The sequence below is a fragment of the Fukomys damarensis genome, unplaced genomic scaffold (genome assembly GCF_012274545.1).
Source record: "Fukomys damarensis isolate Sample0158 unplaced genomic scaffold, DMR_v1.0_HiC HiC_scaffold_32, whole genome shotgun sequence".
Classification (NCBI taxonomy): Eukaryota; Metazoa; Chordata; class Mammalia; order Rodentia; family Bathyergidae; genus Fukomys; species Fukomys damarensis.
This window is the reverse complement of record NW_022900944.1, coordinates 12927657-12945510: the sequence shown is the minus strand read 5'-3', so window position 1 is coordinate 12945510 and position 17854 is coordinate 12927657. Positions and strand designations below refer to the sequence as shown.

At 34.1% G+C, this 17854-nt stretch overlaps 1 protein-coding gene across 11 annotated transcripts in view; it reads left to right on the top strand.

Moving 5' to 3' along the window:
* The window catches only part of Chd9 (chromodomain helicase DNA binding protein 9), a 238395-nt gene that overhangs the window by 192048 nt on the left and 28493 nt on the right, over nucleotides 1–17854 (top strand). For all 11 annotated transcript variants that reach the window (XM_010629542.3, XM_010629534.3, XM_010629538.3 and 8 more), the window contains 9 exons: nucleotides 3138–3334; nucleotides 3821–4020; nucleotides 6433–6592; nucleotides 7279–7368; nucleotides 10856–10959; nucleotides 11410–11527; nucleotides 12369–12426; nucleotides 15613–15655; nucleotides 16750–16969. In XM_010629542.3, the coding sequence (XP_010627844.1) occupies nucleotides 3138–3334; nucleotides 3821–4020; nucleotides 6433–6592; nucleotides 7279–7368; nucleotides 10856–10959; nucleotides 11410–11527; nucleotides 12369–12426; nucleotides 15613–15655; nucleotides 16750–16969 (1190 nt within the window). The remainder of the gene's footprint in view (nucleotides 1–3137; nucleotides 3335–3820; nucleotides 4021–6432; nucleotides 6593–7278; nucleotides 7369–10855; nucleotides 10960–11409; nucleotides 11528–12368; nucleotides 12427–15612; nucleotides 15656–16749; nucleotides 16970–17854) is intronic.

The following is a 17854-nucleotide window of genomic DNA, read 5'->3' as shown; positions in this document are numbered from 1 at the left end:
GTGATCCTCCCCTCAGCCTCCCAAGTGCTGGGATTGATTACAGGCGTGTGCCACCACACCTGGCTTTAGATAGCCTTTTAAAATGTAAAACTTTGTAATTAGAAGTAACATTGTTTAGATCCATATCATTACTACTTAATGTATTTTGGAAACATACATGTATATATATTTTATATATATATGTGTGTGTATATTATATATATATGTATAAAATTTTGGGTGAAACAAATACATACACAAAAGTAATTATAAAATTGTCATTGTCTGCGTATGGCATATTTATATGCCTAAAATGGCAGTAGAATCTGTAAAACAATATTAAAATTCATAAATGAGTTTAGTGAACTAACTGGATGGAAGATAAATTTGTAATTTAGCCTTCCTAAATAATTGGTACTAACAAAGGTAGGAAAATATAATGCAACAGAGCTACTTCACAGTAGAAAAAAAGATACAAAAAAGATATATATAGATGAATTAAGAAAAGTAAAAATTAAGAGCTTTGTCATTTGAACAGGAAAAAATCTAAATACTTTATGCATTTTTTAGAGGTTTTTTTTTCCTTTCTTTCTTTTTCTTTTTTCAGTACCAGGGATCAAACTCAGGACCTTGTGCTTGCCAGGCAGGCTCAGTTCCACTGAGCCACACACCCCCAGCCCTAGAGTTTGTTTTCTACATAGAATTTTAATTTATGGATGTAATGCAATGCAGAGCAGAATGCTAAACATTTTTTTTCATAGAAGCCGGACGTGGTGGTGTACCAGTGTAATCCCAGCCCTTGGGAGGCTGAGGCATTAGGAATGCTATGTGTTCGAGACCAGCTTGGGCTATATAGTGAGTTCCAAGTCAGTCTCCACTGCATAATGAGACCTTATTTCAAAGAAAACAAGGGCTGAGGATTTAGCTCAGTGGTTCCAGCACCTGCTTTGCAAGTGCAAGGACCTGAGTTCAATCCCTGGTACCAAAAAAAACAAAACAAAACAAAAATGCAAAAAGAGGGCTGGGGATTTAGTTCAGTGGTTCTGTGCCCACCTTGCAAGCTCAAGGACCAGAGTTCAATCCCCGGTACAAAAAAAAAAAAAAAAAAAAAAAAAAAAAAAAAAAAAAAAAAATTAACAAAAGAAATTGAAAATTTGTGAAAAAATACATTTCTTTTTATTTTTAAAAAAGACAATGGGGGAAGGAAAGAGACATCTATCTCTTCCTTATGGAAGAATTTCAGTAAATATAGAAGGAATAAGGAAAATAAATCACCATTAATCCACTGTGATAATCATCATAGCAATTAAGATCAGTCAATGAGGGCCGGTGATTTAGCTCACTGGTTCAGCCACCTGCCTTGCAAGCACAAGGACCCAAGTTCAATCCCTGGTACCAAAAAAAAAAGATCAGTCAATGAATTCTAAAATTAGAGGGTGAAAGTTTAAGAAAAAAATGTGTCTTCTAAAATATGTATTAATATAGCTTGGCATGGTAGTACATCCCTGTAATCCCAACGCTCAGGAGGCTGAGGAAGGAGAATTGATAAATGCTCTAGGCTAGCCTGGGCTACATAGTGAGAACCTCCCACAAAAAACACAACAAAAAAATGAATAAATATGTTATTAGTTACAAATGGAAAACTAGTAACTTTATAAGGGAGAAACTTGGCAAAAGGTGCTTCTGTATAAGATTACCTTATAATAAGATTACACGAGATATTTACCCCTTAAATACAAGGTACTGTGTACATATTGTACTGTGATACACCAAGACCTTTGTATAGTAGAGAGGTTTTCTCTTCTACCATGGATCCTCTTCTACTGTGGGACTTGAAAGTTTCCTTACCATCTGATGCCATTTCAGTTCCCTTCCTCTTCTTCTTGTGATGCGTTTTTCTCTCTGGCTGCAGCAAACTTATAATTTGTCAAGAATTCTAACTGCTATCAATACTTTGTGATGATTTCTCTGACTTCTTTTATGCCTGTCATGTATTATACTGCGTCCTAAATAACATCTTATCTTTTAATATATTTATCTGATCCTCAAAACTGGATTTCTCATGAATTTTTTATTCATCTTTATATCAGCAGCTTATAAAGTAGTGCCAACTTTCACAAATTTCTCAGTAATTATGTCAGCTTAAGTTTTAAGTGAATTAAACCAAGCTGATTACAGAGAAGTTGAAACCTAGATTGCCTTTTTTTTTTTTTTTACAGAGAACTAAAACGTGTGTAGGTCTACAAAATATTAACTTTATTAGTGCGATTAGTGCATGTTAGTTATACAGAGTAGTGGGTTTCATTTTGTTCTGTTTGTATGTGCATATAATATAACTTTAATTTTCTCTATCTCCTCACCACCCACTTACCTACCAAATATTTATAACCTGCAGCCAATATTTCAATTCCTGGATATTTTCCTTCTTTTAGATTTAAAAGATTTCCTTTTAGATTTTAGGATGAATTTATATCACAAAGATTCAAAGATTTACTTTAGCATTTTATTTATGTTAAAAATTAAAAATCATGTGGATTAAATTACTCATTAGGTAAAACATTATAAGGGACAAATCAGCCTAAAATTTTATAATTGTTGCTGAATCACAAGTTTCATATTAATAATAAAGCAAAATACCAAAATCTTTTTTTTTTTTTTTTTACCAGGAATCTAGCTGAGGGCCTTGAGCTTGCCAGGCAGGCACTGTGCCATTGAGCTACAGTCCCAACCCACCAAATTCTTTTCAACCTGTATCTACTTTCGTAAAATTATGTATGAGCGGTAGTGTTAATTTTAAAGGAATATTAAAAATTGTTATTTTGAGTGGTAGGATGTTAGAACTGCTAATGTTTTATTTTTATTTTTATAATTATTTGTATAGTTTGAAAGATAAAAATGTGGCACTGTGCCATTGAGCTACAGTCCCAACCCACCAAATTCTTTTCAACCTGTATCTACTTTCGTAAAATTATGTATGAGCGGTAGTAATAATTTTAAAGGAATATTAAAAATTGTTATTTTGAGTGGTAGGATGTTAGAACTGCTAATGTTTTATTTTTATTTTTATAATTATTTGTATAGTTTGAAAGATAAAAATGTAAAACATGATAAGCAACACAGTGAAGTTGCTTTTAAGTAATAATAGTTAAATTTTACAGAACAGCTTGGTTATTGACACTCCAAGAATTAGGAAGCAAACAAGACCCTTTAGTGCCACAAAAGATGAATTGGCTGAATTATCTGAAGCTGAAAGTGAAGGAGATGAAAAACCCAAACTTCGGAGACCCTGTGACCGTTCCAGTGGCTATGGAAGAACTGAATGTTTCAGAGTAGAGAAAAATCTGCTAGTTTATGGGTAAAACACTATTTTATAAGTATTCATATATAAAATTATGGAAAATATATACTGTTTTTAAGTATTTCTTGTAAGAATCAAAATCTATTTTTAAAGAATTCCAGAATTTTTGTATTTAACGTATACTTAATGTCATAATAATGAGATACCCTTGTGTTTAAATTATAAGTGTATCACTAAAGTCAAACTCCTTGAATATATTAGAAATTACTATTCCATGCCTTTTAGGGTTTTTTGTTTTGTTTTGTTTTTTGGTACCGGGGATCAAACTCAGGACCTTGCGCTTGGTAGGCAGGCAGCAGAACCACTGAGCTAAATCCCCGTCCTACCTTTTAATTTTTTTATACATGGGGAAAAACATCACTGGCAAATCCTATTACTTGCATAATTTTATTAAAGTTTTTTCATGACTTGTTTATAAGTTAAACAGTATTATTCTGCTTGAATTTAGTTTATTAGTAATGTAAATATACCTTTTTTAACCAGATGGGGTCGATGGAGAGAGATTCTGTCTCATGGACGTTTTAAAAGACAGCTAAATGAGCACGATGTAGAAATAATTTGCCGAGCTCTCTTAGCATATTGCCTTGTCCACTACCGAGGAGATGAGAAAATTAAAGGTTTCATATGGGATCTCATCACTCCAACTGAAGATGGGCAGACACGAGAGCTACAAAATCATCTAGGTAAGAACTTTAATTGATTTATTTTTTGAACACCAGGGATTGAACTGAGGGCCCCATGCATGCTAGGCAATTGCTGAGCTTAACCCCCCAGCCCCAAGAACATTCTTTTGTTTTCTTTCTAATACTTAAACACATTTTCATATAAAACATGGAACCATCTTAACCTTTGCACAGTTAAAAGTTCCAGTTTCAGGGCTGGGGATTTAGCTCAGGGGTTCTGGCACCTGCTTTGCAAGTGCAGGGACCTGAGTTTGATTGCTGGTGCCAAAAAAAAAAGTTCCAGTTTCAGAAAATTAAGCTTTGGAAAATGCCAGTGTTAATCAATTTGGTGGGTGGATTTGGGGAGTTTTACTTATTGTTATCAGGTATGTGTCAGATTGCAAGTTATTGACTTCACAGTATATCTTACAGGTTTGTGCTATTTCATTTTTTAACTTCTGAGTATTTCATATTATTGATATTTGCATTATTCTTTAGTATGATGTAATATGGGCATTTAGATTTCCAATTTTAGACTATTAAAAAATAAGTTTCAGAGAAAACTATATTCTTCCTATGTATCTGAGTAAATCTTTCATTAAAGTAGATATCAAGAAATAGAATTACTGAAGTATTAGCAAATATATATCTTAGGTTTCGTAAATGTGGTCTCCTGGGATCTCCTCAGAAAGGCAGAATCGTAAGGCCTGAGTCTTAGAACCTGCCTTTTAACAAGCTCCTCATAATTTGTATGCACATAAACATTTGAGATACATCAATATACTTTTTAAATTTTCGTGCTAAGCATGGTAGCGCACACCTGTAATCCCAGCCCTAGGGAAGCTCAGGCAAGAGAATCACCAGGGTTGCATACTGAGTTCAAGGCCAGTCTGAAATACAAAGAGAGACCTAGTCCCCCCCACCAAAAAATGAATAAAAATCTAAAATTTTTTAAATGAACACTTTAGTTAGCTGTCCAATGTGACTATACCAGTTTACAATCCTGTCCAAGGTATATGCAGATATTTTTTTCTCCATGGCCTTGCTAACAAAACATTCTTGTATGTATAAAATAATTATTTTATAACAAAATCATTGCATTTGTATAAAAATAAGAAATTACTATATCAAACAAACTAAAAAACTAAAAAAAGAAATTACTATATCAAACTTATGTTTTATTTTAATCAAAAATATTTATTGAATGTTTACTGTGTGTTTTTTTTTATTGAGTATATTGGTACAATCTAGGTCTACAGTACAGTTACATTCATTATCGGAATCCTGTACCTTCACATGACAGGTCTTGGTTCTCATTTTTTCCCCTTGTCCCTGCCCTCCCTTCACCCCCTCCTCCCCTCCCCATTAACAAACTCTTTATTTCCATTTTTTCATTTTCTCGCACCTTTCCCCCTTTCCCTACACCTTTAGCCCTTTTCTTCCTATTTCACACTCTTAATTATCCCATACTTTGTTTTTGTACTAGGAAGTTAGAAAGAAATAAGATCATCAAGAGCCCCAAGATCATAAACCTTACATTCTAGACAAGTAGATAGCCATAATAAAATGTAGATCAATGAACTAACCGCTGATTTTATACTCTGATAAATACTGTGAGGGACATGTATTAAATACTGATACAAAGCACACTAAAAGCCAGGCAGGGTGGCGCACGCCTATAATCCCCTCATTCAGGAGGCTGAGGCAGGAGGATCGCTGTGAGTTCGAGACCAGCCCGGGCTACATAGTGAGTTCCAGGTCAGTCTCAACTACATAGTGAGACCCTATTTCAAGAAAAAAAAAAGCACACTAAAAAGCATCTATTTTAGACAGAGTGGTCATGGTTGTTCTATCTTATAGGAGACTATTAAATTATTGAATGTGAAGAAATGAGTTTTATATAAAGATGGAAGAATCACACAAATATGTAGAGCCAAGCATGGTGGTACATGACTGTAATCCAAGTACTCAGGAGGCTGAGGCAGGAGGGTCACTGCAAGTTTGAAGCCAGTCTGGCCTGCATAGTTAGCTCAAGGCCAGTCTGAACTACATAGTGAGACCCTGTCTCAAAATATATATATATATATACAAGCCACATATATCATTCAATAAAACAGATAATTAGGTTTAACCTTTCAGTTTTTACAGTTGTAAACAAAATTTAATATGTTTTAGGACAATACAGAAGTCAGAATGATTATTCTAATTTAAAACACAAAATTATTAGATATTTGGTCAATTATTTTCATATGTATAAAGCTATCAACTTGTGATTAGGTCATTAATATTACTATGAATATTTTTAAAAATTTTTGTATAACTTGTATAGATTTCAGAAAGTCTCTACAATTGCATGGATTGAAAAAAATCTTTCAAATCAAAGTTCCTCACAAAAATTATTTTGGATTTTGTGTGTATTTCTGATTTTAACAGGCCTATCAGCTCCTGTACCTAGGGGTCGAAAAGGGAAGAAAGTAAAGACTCAAACAAGCTCATTTGATATTCAAAAAGCAGAATGGCTTCGAAAATATAACCCTGAGCAGTTACTTCAAGATGAAGGCTACAAAAAACATATTAAACATCACTGTAATAAGTAAGTAGTAAGATATTTTTAGCATAATTCTTTCAAAGTTTATTTTTCTGAATTTATTAACAGTCTTAAACCATGGTCTGCAGAGTCTAGACACAGCACAGGTCTAAATCCATTTCTAACTTTATAGGATATCCTTCAGCAATTATAATACTTTTTGTGCCATTGCTTTCACCAACCGTTAAATAAAACTGTCCTTCAGATGCACTCAGATATTAAAAAATAATTATGAGCTAAGATTGGTGGCATGTGCCTGTAATCCAGGCACTCAGGAGACTAAGGCAGGAGAATCATTGCCATGAGTTTGAGGCCAGCCTGGGCCACCTAGTAACTTCAAGCCTGGCCTGAACCACAGATTTTTGGAGAAACCTTTTATAGACAGTGATAGTAATGAGATTCATGTAATCAAACATAATTATTTCAGTATAAAAATCTGTGTAGAAGCCAGGCATAGTGGCGCACGCCTGTAATCCCAGCACTCAGGAGGTTGAGGCAGGAGGATTGCTATAAGTTTGAGACTAGCCTGGGCTACATAGTGAGTTCCAGGTCAGTCTCAATTACATAGGGAGACCCTGTCTTTAAAAAAATGTGTGTGTGTGTGTGTGTGTGCTGTAGAAATTCCCTTATAATTTTAACTTTGTGGATAATGTCTTTTACTTTTAGTGAAATAATCTCTCTCTTTTTTTAAGGGTTTTGCTTCGTGTAAGAATGTTGTATTATCTAAAGCAAGAAGTTATTGGAAATGAGTGTCAGAAAGTATTTGATGGAGTTGATGCAAGGTAAATTAAATAATGTTTATATTTTTCGATAGTGCGATGAGGCAAAATTTTAAGTAAAATTTCATTTAATTCAGTAAAATTTACAAGAAGGAAATACACCAAACTTTAAGGAATTAACCCTACGAATTCATTGTCTTCCATCTATTACTCTCACATTTGGCTGTCAGTAAAAGTTATAACAACAGTATAATAGTTAAGGATGGTATTTAACTTAGATGTCATTAAAGTGGCACAAATGTAATAACTAATTTACTTCTTCAGAAACACTCGTATTTTTTCTTTTGTACTGGGAAGCAAACCAGTTTTTACACATACTAGGTAAGGGCTCTCTACAATTACACCCCCAGGCCCTGAAACACTTTTTGAATTCTCACTAGTCAGTGTTCACTCTCCTTGGTTTCACAAACTTTTTAAAGATGTGTATTTGCCATCTTTTTCTTCCCTCCCCTGCTCTGTCCACTCCACGATACGGCACCTTCTGCCTTTTAACTCCCCCACATCTTGAAGATCTTCACTAACAGGCTTACTGCTGAATTTGATGGATAATAACATAATGTTTACCTTACTTCATCTTCTTGCCGACTTCTTTTTAAAATACTTCTGGGGCTGGGATTTAGCTCAGTGGTTCTGCCACTTGCCTTGCAAGCACAAAGATCAGAGTTCAATCCCTGGTACCCCCGCCAAAAAAATTAAAATGCTTCTGTGGTACCACTTACCTATACGTCTTTAGTTTTCTGCTTGCTGCTTCTTAGGCTCCTTTTCTACTTTCTGAAATGTCCAAGTCTTCAAATGGCCTTTTCATCACATAGTATTGCAGATACCTCGCCATGGTTAGCACATAGTGAATGCTGTCAACATATTTCCAATGAATGCTATAGCCTGGGGAAGTGCAAGTAGGTCTTTTACAGGTGATGGCATGTTACCTTAGTTTTTAAAACACAAGTCAACAGTATATTCACATCCACTTTTTATATTTTTTGCTAAGGGTGTATAAACATCCAGTTTATGTGGCAGTTAAATTTGTACCATGAGCTATATACTAATTGTCTTCACAAGCCTGAAAACTCTGTACCTCAGATAATCACCATGTTCTGAGCTTCGAGTGCCACCTGATGGTTAGGAAGGGAAGCTACCTGACCCACATTTTTTCCCAATGAATCTTGTGTTCTTTCCTTTCTCTTTCAGTGCTAATGCATTATTTATCCCTCATTAGGAGCTCAGTAAAAAATAAGTCTCTTCCTTAACAGTGTGTCCTTCATCTCTTTTTTAACTTCTTTCACATTACAGAAAAATTGTTCTTTTTCTCTTTTTCTGCACTAAACTGAAAATATTTCAATTATAATTCTTATTTTCAACCAAAATTAGATACAATGATGTGCTGACACATTCCTTTAAGAATCTAGAAAAAGATTTCTCCACCCACTTTCTTATATAACTCAGATTAAAAATTGTTATGGCAAATCATTTGTGAAAAGTAAAAAGTAAATACTTTTCCATTTTTAATTTATGATTTACTAATAAAACTTTGTGCTAGGTGGCCATGATGGTGCATTCCTGAAATCCTAACATTCTGAGAGGCTGAAGCAGAAGAATCACAAGTTCAAGCCCATCCTAGGCAGCTTAGTAACTTAACAACGCTTTGTCTAAAAAAAATTAAACAGGTCTGGGGATGTGGCTCAGTGGTGCCATACCTGCCTGGCAAGCGCAAGGTCTTGAGTTCAGTACCCAGTATGGAGGATAGATATGTGTTGTGTGTGTGTGTGTGTGTGTGTGTGTGTGTGTGTGTGTATAATGAAGATGTAGCTCAGTGTAAAGGACCTGGATTCAGTTCACTGTATCAAAAAAAAAAAATCTTATGTTGTTCATTGTCTTTTATTTCAGATATATTCACAGATCATTAATAAGTTAATTTTTATATGAAAATATATTTTGCATTCCCAAAAAGAGCTAACTTACAAATAAAAAATGTCATAGAACTTACTTAGAAGTAATAAATTCCTGGTTTCTTCAAATACAGATTTTGTTAACTTATGAAACTATATTGACAAGACATGAAAAATTCTGCTTATAAAAAGTGTATTTATTATATTTTATTTCTCTGATTCTTTGATAACTCATAAGTATCAAATATGGAAATTCTGAAATAGGATATTAGGGTTTTTTTTAGGAAATTAGGTTTTGTATAGTAATTTATTCCATCCAATCTCTACCCCTTCTGACTATTGAATATATAAAAAACATGAATATGTATGTAAATTTATAATATTTATTTGTTGATCATTGTCAGACATTAGCTGTGTATAGGATAAAGTTGACACTATCTTAGATTACTATGATAAAGAGATGATCAATTTCATTCCTTCTATTCATGACATATTTTTAGAGATGTTATATGTATTATTTGGAAAAGATATCTGGGAAAATAATAATTTCAAGTGATGTGCAAAGGAAAAGAAAATAGTGTATGTAAAATTACCAATTTAGCTTGGTGGTGCCGCCGCCTGCCTCGCAAGTGCAAGGTCTCAAGTGCAATCCTGGTACCAAAATAAAAAATTACCAATGATGTAATTATTAGTCATACAAATTGCCAAAGCATTATGAATTTCTGATTTGTTTTAATACTTTATTGTGTTGCCATTTTATACCATTATTATTAACATAAAAGTCACTTTTGAGTTTTTATCAAATTATGAATCAAAAAATTAACTTTCTCAATATTTTAAAGAAAAATTTGTCTAGAAGAGTCACAATTTATTTTATAATGCACAATTTGCCTATTTATTTATTTTTGATATGGTGTCTCACTATGTAGTTCAGACTGACCTTGAATTCACTATGTAGTCCAGGCTAGACATGAACTCACAAGATCCTTCTGCCTCAGCCTCCCAAGTGCTGGGATTACAGGCATGCAGCACCACACCCAGCTGTTTGCCCTTTTAGCACCTTAGTTTTCTCATATACAAAATGATACATTTCACTCAGTTTGTTTGTTTGTTTTTGTATTGGAGATTGAACCTAGGGCCTTTATACTAAACTACATTTCCAGTCTTTTTTGTTGTTGTTCTTTATGTTGTTTATTTAAGATAGGGCCTTGCTTAATCACTAAATTGCTTAGAGTGGGCACAAATTTGTGATCCACTTAGTTAAGCTTTTCAACTACATGATTTTTGATAAGCTATTTGCTTATATAACTTTCTACTAGAACACATTGTCTTTTAGTAATCAGTGTAAAGAATATGATTCCTTAAGAGAATTGTGTCCTCAAGTTTATTGAAACTGATTTTTTCTGTTGAGCTTAACAGTATGACTGTATTTCATGGTATCTGTGTTGCTTTGTTCAGTGTCTATCGAAAATAGAAAAATAGATGAAATAAAATCCTAATCTCTTTTTCTTAAAAAAATTTTTTTGTTTAAGAGCTAGGTAAAGTTTTGCTTCATTTTTTGGACTTGTGTGTAGTAATACTATATCATGATTTTTTTTTTTAAGTGACATTGATGTTTGGGTACCAGAACCAGACCATTCAGAAGTCCCTGCTGAGTGGTGGGACTTTGATGCTGATAAGTCACTCCTTATTGGAGTTTTTAAACATGGTAAGTTAGAAGTAGATGGAATCCCCTTCTACGAGTAATATATTTCAACTAGTTTATTGACTTCTTTACTCTAGTAACACTAATACATATGTTTAAAAGCATAGACTATCAAATTAAGCCTGGCAGCAGTCACTGCATTCCCACCTGAGAGAGGGGCACATGTGACCTCCCTGTCCAGGATATAAGCCTCACATACTTTCCTCTCTCAGAAAGAGTTCTGATGTGAAGTGTGTGCGTGTGTGTGTGTGTGTGTGTGTGTGTGTGTGTGTGTATAAATATCACCAGATCATATATTTGTGCTAATTTCTAGAAAACATACTTAATGTATTTAATTTTAATATATGGTCCCTTTAGTCCAGGGGTACCATCTCCTCTAAATAAGAGGAGTATTCATATGTAACTACTTTCCTTTTATCCTTTTTTTACTTTTATAATTGGTGACGTTTCTAGGTTATGAAAAATATAACACTATTCGAGCAGACCCAGCATTGTGCTTCTTGGAAAGAGTGGGAAAACCTGATGACAAAGCAGTTGCTGCTGAGCAGAGAGCAAATGATTATATGGATGGGTATGTGCATTTCAGAATTAGGAGCTCTCTATGTGTATTGTCAGTTCAACATCAGTATATTCCGTCAGTGAATTTTATCTTTAAATGATATAGAAGATAATTGGAATTTATAAACTGAAAGATCTAAGAATATTCTAAGAAGTCAGTCCTTGTCCATACAGATTATGATCTAGAAATAGATTCAACCACCCTTACACTTTTTGTCTGTTTGTCTGTTTGTTTTGGTGTTGGGGATTACCCAGAGCCTTGCGCATGTTCAGCATATGCTCTACCACTAAGCTATACCCTCAGCCCATACCTGATTTCTTTGATTTTTCCCTGAACCTGTGTGTTGTGGCCATAAAAATCTAGAGGCAAGGGGCAGGGAACATATTGTGGCAAAAATAATATAGTTTAGGACATTTTGAAGTTAATAACTTTAAATCTGAACCTGGGAGTAAGAATAAATTAGAACTAGATTTCCTCTTACTTGCCATAAAATACCCTTCATGCTGTGGCTTGGACTCTTTTGTCTAGAGAACAGGTTTAAGGTTGGCTTTTAAAACAAAACTATTGGGGCTGGGCCTGGTGGTGGCACATGCCTGTAATCCCAGCACTCGGGAGGCTGAGGCAGGAGGATTGCTGTGGGTTCGAGACCAGCCTGAGCTACATAGTGAGTTCCAGGTCAGTCTCAACTACATAGTGAAACCTTGTCTCAAAAAAACCAAAAACAATTTTTTAAATAAAGAAATAAATAAAACAAAACTAAAAAATCTTTCCAGTGAGGTTTAATTTATTTGATCTTTGAAGAGAGTTTATAAGTCAGTTACAATAATTATAGCATTTGTTGGCATTTTAACAGGGATGTGGAAGATCCAGAATACAAACCTGCCCCAGCCATCTTTAAAGATGATATAGAGGTATGCTTTGGATCATGTTTTACAATTCTGTTTTAGGTATTTGTTTACTTCTCTTTTTATGTTGTTCCTTTATATTTTCAGTATATATACTTTGGTTCCTCAGGTTAACTAAGTGATCAACTTGTGAACAAGTATTACAAATAGTCATCTAGGACTTATTTTCCCCTTAGAGATGAGATGCAGGCTCTTTCAGACATGTGATGCAATGCCCACATGCTATACTTCTTAGAGCTAAGAAATGCAGTGTCCGAGGGAAAGATCCCAAAGCAGAATAAGAAGGCTGGGAGTTTAGCTCAGTGGCACTGTGCCTGCCTTGCAAATGCAAGGTCTTGAATTTGATCCCTGGTACCAAAAAAAAAAAAAAAAGCAAAGTAAGAAATAGATACTAAAGAGTATGCAGCAAGAGGTAGAAATTATACCTTCATAAAGAGGTTTAAAATGGAGATTAGAGCATAGAAGAATTCTGAACTGCAACAGCATAGTTATAAGTACTCTTTATAAGATGTCAAAAGAAGAATGAGATGAAAATATAGAAAATAATCTGTGGAATAAAGGAATGTTGAAGTTGATGAAAAAAATTTTATAGTGCTTAAAAGAATATGGTAAAAGACTAGATGATGCTTGAGTTGTCAGGTAGGGTTTTGCTACTCTTGGTATCCGAAAGGCTTGGATGTGAGAACAGGAGATAAGGCTTATTATGCCACTGTGTGGGTAGTGAGAACTGAAATACTGTATAGAGTCAGGATTCTCAGAAGCCATAACTTTCTGATACAACAGATAGGGAAACAAGAAGGAAATTTATCTCAACATAGAATTCTGGGAAAGAAAAAGAGTTTTTCCAAAGAATTTATAGCCATTAAGGACTGCCTTATCAAGTTTATTGTTCAATTATTTTAACTTTATGTACATCATCCAGGAACTTTTAAAGCAAAAACTATTAGATGGAAAAAGATCTTTGGCTGGTAATATCCCTGGGGTACCTGGTAAATAAAAGGGAGTTAAAAAGAACTCTGGAAGAAGAACTTATTAAAGATGAAGTCCTTTATGAAATTAAGTAAATAATCCAAATTTTGGGGCTGGGGATTTGACTCAGTGGTTCTGCTGCCTGCCTCACAAGTGCACAGGCCTGAGTTCGATCCCCAGTAACAAAACAAAAAACAAAAAACAAAAAAATCCAAATTTTTTAAAGATGAGGAAAAAGTTACCATAAGTGAATGTTAGCATATAATCAAGAATAAGACAAAAACAAAAAAACAAGCTGGGCGTGGTGGCGCTCGCCTGTAATCCCAGCACTCGGGAGGCTGCGGCAGGAGGATCACTGAGTTTGAGACCAGCTTGGGTTACATAGTGAGTTCCAGTTCAATCTCAACTACATAGTGAGACCCTGTTACAAAAAAACAAAAAAACAAAAACAAAGAATAAGATTAGACCCCTGAGAATTTCTGATAATACAAATTGAAATAAAAACAAAAATTTTTTATGAATAAATAACATTAAAGAACCAAAATGAAGTATAAGATGATTTAAAAAGACTAGGAAAGTTTGTTGTTTTGGTGCACACTTATAATCCCAGGTTAAGACAGGAGGATCACATGAGCCCAGGAATTCAAGGCCAACCTGAACAGCATAATAAGATCATTTTTGAAGGAAAAAATAAGTAAATAAATAAGATTCAGAAGATATGAAAAAATAATTGTATTTACTCTTAAAGTGGCCAATACATTGATTTTTTTTTTTCTTTGAGACAGGGTCACCCTATTGTAGTTCAGGCTGTCCTTGAATTCACTATGTATTACAGGCATGCACTACTATACCCAGGTTCGTCATTGATATTCAAAAATAAAATAGGTTGCCGGGGATTTATCTTAGTGGTGCCGCTGTCTGCCTCGCAAGCACAAGGACCCTAGTTCAATCCCCGTTACCAAAAAAAAATCAAATATATTAAGCATTCTGCTGGTCCAAAAATAACCTAAGTATGCTATATGCACATATGAGTCTATCAAAATGAAACATTAATATGTATATTAATAAAAAGAATGAAAAAGTTCTTCTGAACGAACAGCTTAGGTATAGAGAAGAAATGATTCAAAAAACAAATATGTAGAAATTATTGAAAGTCTAGCCCAACTAGGGAAGAGAGAAACTATGTAGTAATTTGAATAGGGGAAGTTTAATATAAAGAATTAGTAGTTATAAAATGAATTATTAGTTATAAAAGAGAGATTACAGTAATGAGAGTGTGACTAGTAAAAAGTAAACAGAACTCTGGGTAATATAAGAATAGCAGGTATATGGAGGATCTATCACTTCTAGGGCTCAGTGCATCCAAGCAAACCCATCCCCACAGGGGCTGAGATCCTGACTTTGTTGGGAGGACATAGCTTTGGCTCATTGGATGGCCAAAAAGTTGCTCTACTGCCATAGTAGTGCAATGTGCCAAAAATCTACCCTCTGAAACTGGCTGGAAATCTGTCTTATAGGGTTGCCAAGGACTCTTTTACTGGAAAAGCGTTTTACTGTGGGCACTGTACTACAAAACCACCCAAGGCAGAGGTTTTGGGGAAAAGCTGCCTAACAGTGGCCATTAAAGAAGTTGCTTAAAAAATAGAAGATATTAACAGGAACATTGGGGGGGAGCCTCACCTTCTAAAGAGATACAAAATTCTAACTTCAGGCTTTTCTAAAAACAACCATAATAGTGATTGAAATAAATCAGCAAAGCTATGAATAATAAATTCAAGATAATAGTAGAGTACTTTCCTGAATGTCTGTTGACCGATAATTTGCAATATAAACAAAATTGTTTAAGACTGAAAAAGAAAGGATTTGCAGATTGCCAAATATGAGACTGAGTAAATTATCTGAGAGTTTGTATTCTGCGTAGACAGAAAAAAATAGTTTAGCAATAAAATCTATCATTTGCTCACCAAAATATAGAGAAGAAAAAACTGGTTTAAAAGTAATGGTAGAAAATAAAATAATTTGTTAGTAGTGACTGTCATAAAATGTAAGAGGAAATAGAAAGAGGTGAGACTTGCAAATGTGGAGTTGTGTTTTATTGTTGCTAAATCATTAAAAATTCTATTACAAGCTACCTTTTCTGTTACAAAGAAATTTAATTTTCTTCTTATGTTTATTTTGACCTGATTACTCTGTGACAAATTTCTTATTGTCTTTTCTTTTAAGGATGATGTTTCCTCACCAGGAGATCTTGTTATAGCAGATGGAGGTAAATTGCATTTACTTCTTTACTTTGGTATTATTGCAAATTCACATTCTCTTAAAACTGTGAGATCAGTCACCCTTTTATAATGTTTATTGTGTATGAACTTTTTATTGAATACAGCTGTAATCATCATGGTCTATACTGGCTGTTTGGGGATTTGCACGTCTTTATGTAGTGACTCACTGAATCTTTGTAGAACAGCACCTTCGATGACTGGCTTATTAGATTTGTAAGATGTCCTCATTATAGTATTAATGTTTTCTTACTAGTTCCGTATGTATACTAGGAACCATTCTTTATTACCTAGTTCTTCAGAGCTTTTCTGAGCGAGGTTTGCTTCTACTTCCTTCTGATACCAAGATAGAAACACACTGTTGCTGGAGTACACTCATCCCTGTGTGGCGTATAGAAGGCACCTCATTCTGCCATAGTTCAGTGTGAAAATAAAGAGTTGCTTAATATGAGTTAAGTGTGGTTTGATTATGTTGTAGATATTATAACTTGAAAACAAAAAGATTCTGTACTTTTAGGTAAATAAAAACTTTAAAACCTGCAGTATTGACGTAGTGAATTTTGAAAATTTTTGTTTCTTCTCAGTGACTTTAAAAATGTTTTGATTCTGTTTTAGTTGAGATAAATTTAATACAGAAAATTAAATGGGTTTCAGTTTAGATTTTAATGTTTTTGGGTGAAGGCATTGAGTATTGGCCAGCCAGTATGATGTCTTAGACCTGGAAATCCAAGTGTTCTCTGTGCAAGTGAAGTTCCCTTTAAATAAATAAAACTGTGGCTTTTTATTCCATCATATCTTACTGACTTTGAGTTTAGTTGAGATAAATTTAATACAGAAAATTAAATGGGTTTCAGTTTAGATTTTAATGTTTTTGGGTGAAGGCATTGAGTATTGGCCAGCCAGTATGATGTCTTAGACCTGGAAATCCAAGTGTTCTCTGTGCAAGTGAAGTTCCCTTTAAATAAATAAAACTGTGGCTTTTTATTCCATCATATCTTACTGACTTTGAGAATTTACTTCTGTGGGCTTTATACAGTATGTTTAGTTTTTATATTATTATTGACATGAGTTTCTTTAACTATAGATGGTCAGCTGATGGAGGGTGATAAAATTTATTGGCCTACTCAATCAGCTTTAACTACACGATTAAGGCGTCTCATTACTGCCTATCAGCGCACTAATAAAAACAGACAAATCCAGCAGATACAACCAACTTTCTCTGTGCCTGCCAGTATAATGCAGCCTCTTTATGAAGAAGCCACTCTTAATCCTAAAATGGCAGCCAAAATAGAAAGACAACAGAGGTAAGATAATGCTTGAGCAAGATCTGCTTCTACTTCCCATACTAAGAAACACACTGTTATTAGAGCATATGCATCCCTAAATTCTTAATAAAGCACTAAATTTTTATATATGGTATCTAAATGTTTGTTCATTCTGAAGGCTATCCGGAATGACTATTTTGCTAATTAATCAAAACTACTTTGTGCATATATACATATATACAAACTATGGTGAAACTAATAAAGATCATTGCATCTGTTCATACTTCATATTTAGTCACTTGTGTTTAGCAACATAGAAGTTTTTAAAAATGAAGGTATAGAACAGATTTAAGAATTACAAATTCTGAGTGAAACTAATTTTAAAATTATGTATAATTCTAGTCTATCTTATATATCTATATAAGATATATCTCTATATATCTATAGAGATATATATAATATAGTTATATATTTTTCAACTATAAGAATGTGTGGAAGGCAAGTCCACTTCTACTTTATAAAATGAAAATTTGGAATTACTGATGTTAAAGTGAAAAAATCGCAAGAGGAGGCCTTGCTAAGAAAAGAAGCAAACTTCTCTTATCCCAAAAGCTTCAGCTGAAAAAGATATAGTATGTGGAAAAAATAGAAATGTTTAGCAATTACAGGTCTTCCATGTTAAATCTAGATCCTTGGATGTTCTCTGGATGATAAATCTTTATGCTTTCTTTGTTAACATTACTGGGATTTAACCCTGTGCTTGCAATATACAGGTAGATGATATACCCCTGAACTACATTCCCCAGCCCTCATTATTCTTTTCTTTCATTGGGATTACATTCTTTGTGGCTAGGGCCAGGGATTTAGCTCAGCGGTTCGGTGGCCTGCCTTGCAAGCGCAAGGACCCGAGTTCAATCCCCGGTA